This window comes from Nothobranchius furzeri, chromosome 2 (assembly GCF_043380555.1).
Source record: "Nothobranchius furzeri strain GRZ-AD chromosome 2, NfurGRZ-RIMD1, whole genome shotgun sequence".
NCBI lineage: Eukaryota > Metazoa > Chordata > Actinopteri > Cyprinodontiformes > Nothobranchiidae > Nothobranchius > Nothobranchius furzeri.
The window spans coordinates 53,188,036-53,198,645 of record NC_091742.1 but is presented as its reverse complement, the minus strand read 5'-3'; the positions used below and the strand labels follow the sequence as shown (position 1 = coordinate 53,198,645).

The window sequence follows — 10,610 nt, the reverse complement described above, 5'->3', positions numbered from 1 at the left end:
CTCTGACTGACGGAGTTATACCTGAACCAACTGGACCATCCATCAAACCATTTCACTGAGTGGATCACATTTATGTTCATTTATCTTCTTCAAGCATTAACTGAAATAACCTAGAAAGAATCGACTCAGCTAAATAACACATTTTGAATTATAGAGATCTTATAATTAACAAGAAAACATTTTTACCCCTCTCCAGGGCCGTTGCTAGCTATTTTGGTGCCCTAAGCACAAAGTATTCGTGGTGCCCCCCCCCCCCCCCCCCCACACACACACACACAGAAAAAACAACACAATCACTGGCATGTGACATGACTAAAGTCAAAACTATTTAACCTTTATTAAGAACTAGAGAGGCACAATGTACACATTTTATACACAACTAGAAAATTCTGAATATTAAGGGAGGAGGTTAGCATAATGGACATTTTTCTTCAGATTATACCATCAGCAGCTGATGTTCCTCTTGGCCCGTAAATGTTTATGAAATATATATTAACATGGAGCAAATACCTAATTAGAAAATAGGTTTGTCTAATTTTTCATATTAAATCTCAGTTACATAGCCTATAGGCCACATAGGCTATTTAATAATGATATAAATCATGTCCATAGTTAACTCGTGATTAATCACAAACAGCCGCTTATTAAAAAAAAGTTCTTACTTTACCTTGACGGTGTTTTTGACCTTCCTGTTTTTGTGATATTTAAGTATTTGGGTGGACAAATATGATTCATTTGTTTATTTCTGTTACAAAACAGCACAGATGGGCCTATCTGACCTCACAGGGGAAACTTTATTTGACTTGAGAAAGATGTTTTTAGATGAACTTATTAAAACAAAAAAATCTTCAAACTCTTCAAGGTCTATTTTTAGATGAACAGCCTTTAACAATGCTCTGACTTATTTGTTGATCCAAGTCACATGAACAGGCTGAATAAAAGGATATTTCCCTTTGTTGCATTTAACTATTTCTTCTTTAAAGAAGTACCGATTCAGAAGAGAATAACTGCATTTAGGAAGATGATGACTTGCTACGTTTTTCTCCAGCAGTAAAAAAGCTCTAAAGCTTCTCTGAGTTCCTCTCCCTCTCAGCCTCTCTCACTCAGCTACTAATGAATGCCCGGTAGGCAGGGCCAGATTAACACTTTGTTGTGCCCTGGGCAACAATATTCAAGGGCCCCATCATCACGACCCAAGGATCACCATAATATGGTCACATACAGAATATTTTACTGTAAAATGCAGTAAATATACTCAATACTTGAATACCTGACATCACGTAACCCGCTCAGGGTAACCTGTGGACAGTTTGTTTAATGTAGGGTGATCATATTTCCATTTCCAAATAAGAGGACAGGGTATCTGTGCCTATGACATCACACTATGGCAACACCATTCAAACCATGTTGGGACCCATTTTTTTGTAAGAACTAAATTAATATCAGATTCTGCCAATAAAAGGGCTCTAAAACAATTCATATGTAAATATTTAGCATATATACTGCAAAATCTAATTTTTCTGCTTTAGTGCTGCAACAAGGTTTTATTAATAATAAATTATTATACCTTTTGTTTTACTACAGCATCGGTAAGCTTCCTGTGCACGGATTATTAACGATGCTTGTTTCAGCTGTGAGATTAGACGATAGGATCAATGAAAAAATAAGTTCTCACACACTCCATGGAAACTTTCAGAGAATCCACAAATAGTGGCTTTCACATGGTTTTGTTACTTTTTGCAAGTTTAGAAAAGCAGCAGATGAGAAGCATGTCTGATAATTTAGTTTTTCATCTGATAATATTAGAACATGTCAGTGATGTCTGAGGGGCTTTTACAAACACTGTATAACTAATACTGCTGGAGAGGGTATGAATTACACAGAGGCTTCTGGGGAGCCCAGTTATGGGGTGGTGGTGGTGGGGTGGGTGTGTGTGTGTGTGTGTGTGTGTGGGGGGGGGGGGGTCATTTTGCCTTGGCCCCCAAAATGTCTTGAAACGGCCCTGGGTGTGTGACTGAGTTTTGAAGGTGATCTGAATTGTATCAGATGTATAAATATGACATGTGTGTAACTTATTGTTTTATACAGGTAAAAATGTGTAGTGGAGATAAATCTACCTACATTTTACTTTTCAACACTTTGTTTTGTTTTCTTGTTTTTATGTAACTATTTTCCTGTCCTGTCTGTCTCTCATCTTCCTGCGTCTCCTCTAAACTCTCCAGAAAATCTGCTGCCTGATTCTTACTTTTTCACCTCATCAGTTACTTTTCAGCAGAACAAAGCGGATCTCCTGACTGCAAAGCGGAGAGCGCACTTCGATACTGCGTCAGTGAGGTGAAATCACCGCAGCACAGGTGATGAGCTCCGCAACAGCAGAGCGCCTCAGGCACAAATAAGACAGAAAATAGAGAACGTGTGCGGACATGAACGATAGTGTGTTAATTATAGTTTTTTGGTTGCGCCACTTTGAGAATGGACCGTGCGCTGGACGCAGCAGCCTGGAGCGCTGCGCAACAACGCGCTGTGCTGCTGTCTGTGCTCTCTGCTCAAAAGAGTCCATAAATGATGTCATATAGGTAGAAAACTTTTTTCCGGCTCCCCTGGATGTGTAGGATATATAGCTCTCCCATAATTCGATCCCTGCTCCTGGATGAAAAGCGGGACATTTTCATCAAGAACCCCCCAGACGCCCGGACAGACAGTGAAAAGTGGACACGGTCCATCTCCTTTCCTTTTTGTATTGTTTTCTCTCTGTAAACATGCTGTTAACTTGCTTTGCACATCTTCTAATTGAAATCTGTCTTTATCATATATATATATAAATTTTTCATAAGCTTGCGTTTGGTGCCCCTCCCCTGGCGTGGTGCCCTACGCGCTATGCGTTGTGTGCGTATGCGGAGCGCCGGCGCTGCCCCTCCCCCTGGGCTGCCACCTTACCATGGTGGAGGGGTTTGAGTGTCTCAGTGATCCTAAGAGCTAAGTTGTCTGAGGCTCTCTGCCTCTGGTAGGGTCACCCATGGCAAACAGGTCCTAGGTGAGGGATCAGACAAAGAGCAGCCCAAAGACCTCTTATGATGAATTATATAAATGGAAACAGTGTTCCCACGCCCGGACGTGGGTCACCGGTGCCCCCTCTGGAGCCAGGCCTGGAGGTGGGGCACGTTGGCGAGCGCCTGGTGGCCGGGCTTTCACCCATGGAGCCCGGCCAGGCACAGCCCGAAGAGGAAACGTGGGTCCGCCTTCCCATGGGCTCACCACTCGTGGGAGGGGCCAAAGGGGTCGGGTGCAGTGTGTGACGGGTGGTAGTTGAGGGCGGGGACCTTGGCGGTCTGATCCTCGGCTACAGAAGCTGGCTCTTCAATCAATCAATCAATCAATCAATCAATCAATCAATCAATCAATCAATCAATTGTAACGTGAGGAAATATGGGTTTTCTGTCACAATGGTGGTGTTGGACGCAGCTGGGTCAAAGCTGGGTCATTGAGAACTTTCACCCACAGATTAAGACCTTAATGCCAGCGAGTCTGGGAGGAAACCATAACATCAGCCACCTGCATTCTACCAGACGATGTGTTTCCATGAGTTGTACCCAGACCAAGTCAAAACATAAAGTTTAAACTTCTGTTTCTTGATTTTAATGTTAAAGTAACCATTATCATTTTGCTCATTATAAATGTGTTTAATCAAATGAATGGTTCTTATGCTTTGGGGTAATTATAATGGCTTAATGAATCCATAATTAGATAGTGTTGAGGATGTTTGTTGCTGACCTTCACACACAAACATTCACACACACCCACACACATCTTCCCACAGTAAACTCCAGACACATTTGATGACGCACACGTTTGCTTTGAGAAGAGAAAGGTTTTTGGTAAGTTTCAGTCTTATGATTGCAGTTCGTGCTTGACAACGAAAGAGAGTGGACCTGAAAACCAAAGGGGGGACAGAGCCTGTTGGCTCGTTTCCCCCCCCCCCCCCCCTTTTCTCACGCTGTTCCTGCCAAGCCAGGCAGAATAGCTGAATCGCAACTTCTAACGCAGACTCATTACTGAGTCTTTTGATTTCTGAGTGAATTAACTTAAGAAAGCGCATCGACAAAACGCTTTACCATCAACGTGTACCGAGGGCAACTCTGGACCGGTTCGCGGCGCATCTTTGTCTTCTTTGCCAGCCAAGGTGCCCTGGATGAAACACCATCCTAAGGTGACGTCCCGGGTCCAACAGAGGGTCCGATTTTCAGTGAGGCAAAACACGACAGATAGCGTTTTGATGCATCTTTTCCAACTAAACCTAAGTTTATTCAAACCATCACTTTTCACTCAGACACCTGTTTCTTCCTGAAGCAAATTCAGACTCACACACGCATCCATCTCACCTCATCTCACCACACTTTGCACCCACACGCATCCCTTATCACATCATATCACTCTCACAACTCACGACATTCTCAATCTTCATAAATTCACCAGAAGGTCTATTTGAGCAAGAACAGCATATCAACTGTTAAAGATTGTCCCACAAAGTTGCGAATGTTGATTGTTATTTCCTGTTTGTCAATTTCAAAATCATTAGTTTAATTTGAAGAATTAAAACTTTTAATTGTCAAACTGGTTTCCTCATTGAACTGAAACATAGACACTCAGATATTATCGGCAGTTTATCGATGAAAACAACCTTTGAGTCTTCTTAACAATAAAACTGAGTAAAGACAGTTTCTCCTTACAATATGACCAGCCAGCCAGTTTTACAATATAACTGAGCCAGTCAATATTTTCTTTACACAATCAATCAAAGCTTTATTTATATAGCGCCTTCCGCAACCCTGTTGGGTAGCCCAAGGCGCTGAACATAGTACATGACAAAGTTAAATATGGTGAATAAATCGAAAATAAAAGCAGTTCAAATTACAAATTACAAAAAAAGGTAAAACATTCTAGTAGAAGACAAATGGGATAGAGTGAACCAATGAAAACAGGGAAATAAAATTAACATTAAAGATGGCCAAATTCAAACATGTTCAGGAAACGCCAAGCGGAGGAGGTGGGTTTTTAGGTGACTCTTAAAGACTGGCAGAGATGGGGACAGCCTAACTGAGGGTGGCAACTGGTTCCAGAGTGACGGTGCTAGGACTGAGAAAGCCCGGTCCCCACGAGTACGACACCTAGAACGAGAGACAGCGAGCAGGCCTTGGTCAGAGGAGCGCAGAGCGCGTGATGGGGAATGTCTGTTCAGGAGTGTGGCTAGATAGGGGGGAGCATTACTTTGGAAGAAATTGTAGACAAAGACGAGGAGTTTGAAGTGTGAACGATAACAAATCGGAAGCCAGTGCAGGGAGGCCAGAACCGGACTGATGTGGTCCCGTTTCCTGGTCCCAGTCAGGAACCTGGCTGCGCTGTTCTGCACAACCTGTAGGCGACGCAGTGATGACTGACACAAACCTGCATAGAGAGAGTTGCAGTAATCAAGCCTAGAAATTACAAATGCATGCAGTACCCGCTCCAGGTGGGCTCTTGACAGCATAGGCTTGATTTTTGCAAGGCGTCTCAGGTGAAAGAAACTGGACCGGATCACAGAGTTGATGTGAGCATCAAATTTAAGTCCATCATCAACTTTCACCCCCAAACTGGTGATGACTGGTTTTGAGTAGGGAGAAAGAGGGCCAAGATCAACATAACAACCCACAGCCCTGCTGCTGGGGTGAAAAACAATGAGCTCTGTCCTTCCCTCATTCAGGTGCAGATAGTTGGCCATTAGCCAAGAATTCACCTCGTTAAGACTGGACACAAAGGACTGGATAGAGTGACCTTTCTCCTGACACAATGGAGAGTAAATCTGGCAATCGTCAGCATAGAGATGGAATGATAGGCCATGTTTACGAATGATTGACTCTTGGCACATGGAATGTCACCTCTCTGGTGGGGAAGAAGCCTGAGTTGGTGTGTGAGGTTGAGAGGTTCCAACTAGATATAGTCGGACTCACCTCAACGCATGGCTCTGGAACCAGTTTCCTTGAGATGGGTTGGAATTTCTACCACTCTGGAGTTGCTCCCACTGAGGCGCTGAGCAGGGTTGGACATACTAGTTGCCCCCCCATCTTGGTGCCTGTACATTGCGGTTTACGTGAATAAGAGGGTACCCTCCCTCCTCCTACGTGTGGGGGGACGGGTTCTGACTGATCTGTGCTTATGCACCAAACTACATGTGACAGTGTGAGCATCCTGTCACAATGTCCCGATTGATCATGCGCCCTGGCTACTTGGCCAAGGGGATGTCCCTCTGGCTGACTGGTTAGAGCGTATGACTCTCACCCAGGAGTCTGGGGATCGAATCCCGCCTGGGCCCTCGTTTCTCCACCTTGCCACATTTGGCGTTGTTGGCAGGATCCATGTAGTACGGTGAAGTAGGTCCATGAATGTGAAGTTTGTGGCACCCTGCGCGGGAGCATGAGGACGTGCTTGTGGAAAGAGGGGGGAAGATGTGACAGTGTGAGCATCCTGTCACAATGTCCTGATTGATCATGCGCCCTGGCTACTTGGCCAAGGGGATGTCACTTTGGCTGACTGATTAGAGCGTATGACTCTCACCCGGGAGTCTGGGGATCGAATCCCGCCCGGGCCCTCGTTTATCCATCTTGCCACATACAGTTCAGACTACCCACCTTTTTTGGAGACCTTAGAGGAGGTGCTGGAAAGCGCTCCTTCCGGTGACTCCCTCGTTCTGCTGGGGGACTTTAACGCTCATGTGGGCAACGACAGTGAGACCTGGAGAGGTGGGGTTGGGAGGAACGGCCCCCCTGATCTGAATTCGAGTGGTGTTTTGTTATTGGACTTCTGTGCCAGTCATTGATTGTCCATAATGAACACCATGTTCAGACATAAAGGTGTCCATATGTGCTCCTGGCACCAGGATACCTTAGGCCGCAGCTCGATGATCGATTTTGTTGTTGTTTCGTCTGACCTGAGGCCGCATGTCTTGGACACTCAGGTGAAGAGAGGGGCGGAGCTGTCAAATGACCACTACCTGGTGGTGAGTTGGCTCAAATGGTGGGGGAGGATGCCAGTCAGACCCAAACGTATCGCGAGGGTCTGCTGGGAATGTCTGGCAGTCTCCTGTCAGAAGGGGCTTCAATTCCCACCTCCGACAGAACTTCCAAAATGTTCCGGGGGAGGCGGGGGACATTGAGTCTGAATGGACCCTCTTCTGTGCCTCCATTGTTGAGGCGGCCGACCGGAGATGTGGTCGCAGGATCGTCGGTGCCTGTCGTGGTGACAACCCCCAAACCCGCTGGTAGACACCGGCGGTTAGGGATGCTGTCAAGCTGAAGAAAGAGTCCTATCAGGTCTTTTTGGCCTGTGGGACTCTAGAGGCAGCTGATGGGTACCGGCAGTCCAAGCGGAATGCGGCTTGGGTGGTCGCCAAGGCAAAAACCCGGGCATGGGAGGAGTTCGGTGAGACCATGGAGCAAGATTTCCGTACGGCTTCGAGGAGATCCTGGTCCACCATCCGGCGCCTCAGGGGGGAAAAGCAGTGCGCTACCAACACTATCTATAGTGGGGACGGTGTGCTGCTGACCTCTACTCAGGACGTTGTGGATCGGTGGGCAGAATACTTCGAAGACCTCCTCAATCCCACCGACACGTCTTCCAGTGAGGAAGCAGAGTCTGGGGACTTTGTGTTGGCCTCTCAAATCTCTGGTGCTGATGTCACTGAGGTGGTTAAAAAGCTCCTCTGTGGCAAGGCTCCAGGGGTGGATGAGATCCGCCCAGAGTTCCTTAAGGCTATGGATGTTGTGGGGCTGTGTTGGCTGACGTAGCTCTGCAATATTGCGTGGACATCGGGGGCAGTCCCACTGGACTGGCAGACCGGGGTGGTGGTCCACTTATTTAAAAAGGGGGACTGCAGGGTGTGTTCCAACTACAGGGGGATCACACTCCTGAGCCTTCTTGGTAAGGTCTATTCAGGGGTTCTGGAGAGGAGGGTCCATCGGATTGTTGAACCTCAGATTCAGGAGGAGCAATGCGGTTTTCATCCTGGCCGTGGAACACTGGACCAGCTCTTTACCCTTAGGGGGATCCTGGAGGGTGCGTGGGAATTTGCCCAACCAGTCTACATGTGTTTTGTGGATTTGGAGAAGGCGTTTGACCACGTCCCTCGGGGGGCCCTGTGGGGGGTACTCCGGGAGTATGGGGTGCCAGGCCCTCTGATACGGGCTGTTAGGTCCCTGTATGACCTGTGTCAGAGCTTGGTCCGCATTGCCGGCAGTAAGTCAAGCTCATTCCCAGTGAGAGTTGGACTCCGCCAAGGCTGCCCTTTGTCACCGATTCTGTTCATAACCTTTATGAACAGGATTTCTAGGCGCAGCTAAGGTGTGGAGGGCATCCGTTTTGGTGGCCTGAGGATCAGGTCTCTGCTTTTTGCAGATGATGTGGTCCTGTTGGCTTCATCAGAACGTGATCTTCAGCTTTCGCTGGAGCAGTTCGCAGCAGAGTGTGAAGCTGCTGGGATGAGAATCAGCTCCTCTAAATCTGAGACCAGCACCTTCTCCGGGTCAGGGATGAGGTCTTGCCCCAAGTGGAGTTGTTTAAGTATCTCGGGGTCTTGTTCACGAGTGAGAGAAAACTAGAGCGTGAGATCGATAGGCGGATTGGTGCTGCATCTGCAGTGATGCGGGTGTTGTACCGGTCTGTCGTGGTGGAGAGAGAGCTGAGTCAAAAGGCGAAGCTCTCGATTTACCGGCCGATCTACGTTCCTACCCTCACCTATTGTCATGAGCTTTGGGTAGTGACCGAAATAACGAGATCGCGGATACAAGCGGTTGAAATGAGTTTTCTCCAAAGAGTGGCCAGGCTCTCCCTTAGAGATAGGGTGAGAAGCTCGGTCATCCGGGAGGGGCTCGGAGTAGACCCGCTGCTCCTCCACATCGAGAGGAGCCAGTTGAGGTGACTCGGGCATTTGGTCAGGATGTGCAACGCACCAGGCTAAAGACCAAAGGTGACAGATCATTTGCTGCTGTGGCCTCCAGACTCTGGAACTCTCTCCTCCTGAGCCTGAGATCAGTGGACTCAGTGGTCTCCTTCAAAAAGCAGCTGAAGACTCACCTGTTCAAGCTGGCTTTTGTATGACCTTCTTCAACCCCTCTCTCTTTATTCTGCTCTCCCCACTTATTCCACCTTCCTCAGGATCCACCGATTTCCCTCTTTCCTATTCACTCTCTCGCTTTCTTAAAATTTTTTCTTTTAAATCCCAATTGCCTATTTCTGCTCATTTTAAATATATTTTTAAACATTTTCCAAATGCTTTTTTATATTTTCACTTTTTGTTTTTGTGAAGCGCCTCATGATTTTTATCTTGAGAGGCGCTATAGAAATGATATTTTCTTCTTCTTTCTTCTTCTGGACGCCTCCCTGGTGAGGTTTTCCGGGCACGGCCAACCGGGAGGAGACCTAAAGGTAGACCCAGGACATGGTGGAGGGACTATTCCCATCTGTACCTGGTTGACCCGGCCCGGATAGCATAGCTTGCTTACATATCTTGGTGGCCTGCCTTTTTTCAGGGTGCAGCAAGACTGTCTTTCAGCCCTCTTTCTGAGGTGGTCTGCTTCAGGCTGATCAGGGTCAACACACCCACTGCTGACTGATAAGCCGGCTTATCAGTCAGCAAATTCACACCTTTAGAGCAAGCCTCTGATTGGTGGGTAGAATCAACCCACATGGGCTTAAAGGTTGGTTTATGCTTGACGCATCCGCGAGGTGCGTCATTTTAACAACCACGCCCCTCCACCGCGTCTTTGCACGGCCCAAACTTTCCGCACCGCGCACCTAGGAAATTTTCTAACCACGCGGACGGTCGGACATGGAAAAACATGGCGGACTGGCAAGAACTAGTATGGCAGAGATTCGTAAATACAGACATTTGTATGATTCAGCTCTCGAAGATCACCGTGATCAACATGTTGTTAATAATTCTTGGAGAGAAATAGCTCGCACTGTCAGCAAAGACGAGGACGATGTTAAAAAATGCTGGAATGCCATGTTATAAACAACAGTCATTTTTACTTCTACTATGGTGTAGTGTTGGATGCATGCCGTAGAGCTCCATGCTGCCCCCTACAGTTTGGGAGAACATTGGCTCACCGCAGAGACAAGCCGCATGAACCATAAACGCTGCGAGTTGTGAAACGCGTTCCATCCGTGAGCCGCATCACCAAGCGGAAAGTGAATGCGTCAAGCATAAACCAAGCTTAAGGCATGGTCAATTCATTATCATGCCTAGAAGCTGAAAATGTCTGACTGCATTCCTTGCTTACCTAAGCAAGGATGTGTGGAATCAACCGGGCCAGGCTGGGGCCGACTGGAGCTATCCGGGCAGGGCCGACCAGGTACAGATGGGAATGGCCCAATTGTCTCTCATCTGGCCAGGGAAGGCCTTGGGATTCCCCCGGAGGAGCTGGCCCAATTGGCTGTGGGGAGGGAAGTCTGGGCCTCTCGCCTTAGGCTACTGCCCCTGCGACCCGACTCCGGATAAGCGGATGAAAATGGATGGGTGGACATTTTTACCTTAATTACAAAAATACTTCATTTTACACCTTCAAAGCTTAGGAGGGTGT

The 10,610-nt window shown here is 47.2% G+C and overlaps 1 protein-coding gene across 1 annotated transcript; it reads right to left on the bottom strand.

Moving 5' to 3' along the window:
* Nucleotides 1-4,347: 4,347 nt before the first annotated feature.
* LOC139066384 (uncharacterized) lies at nucleotides 4,348-6,795 on the bottom strand. The gene is made up of 2 exons (XM_070548907.1): nucleotides 5,266-6,795; nucleotides 4,348-5,165 (listed from the first exon to the last, which is right to left on the bottom strand). The coding sequence occupies exons 1-2, from the start codon at nucleotides 5,900-5,902 to the stop codon at nucleotides 5,128-5,130; spliced, it is 675 nt and encodes a 224-aa protein (XP_070405008.1). The 5' UTR covers nucleotides 5,903-6,795; the 3' UTR covers nucleotides 4,348-5,127.
* Between the last annotated feature and the right edge of the window lie 3,815 nt (nucleotides 6,796-10,610).

Coding starts and splice junctions, on each gene's coding strand:
- LOC139066384 (XM_070548907.1), bottom strand. CDS start 5,902: ATGTGCCAAGAGTCAATCATTCGTAAACATGGCCTATCATTCCATCTC. Junction 5,166..5,265: donor TGTCTACAATTTCTTCCAAA/GTAATGCTCCCC, acceptor CTCTCGTTCTAG/GTGTCGTACTCGTGGGGACC.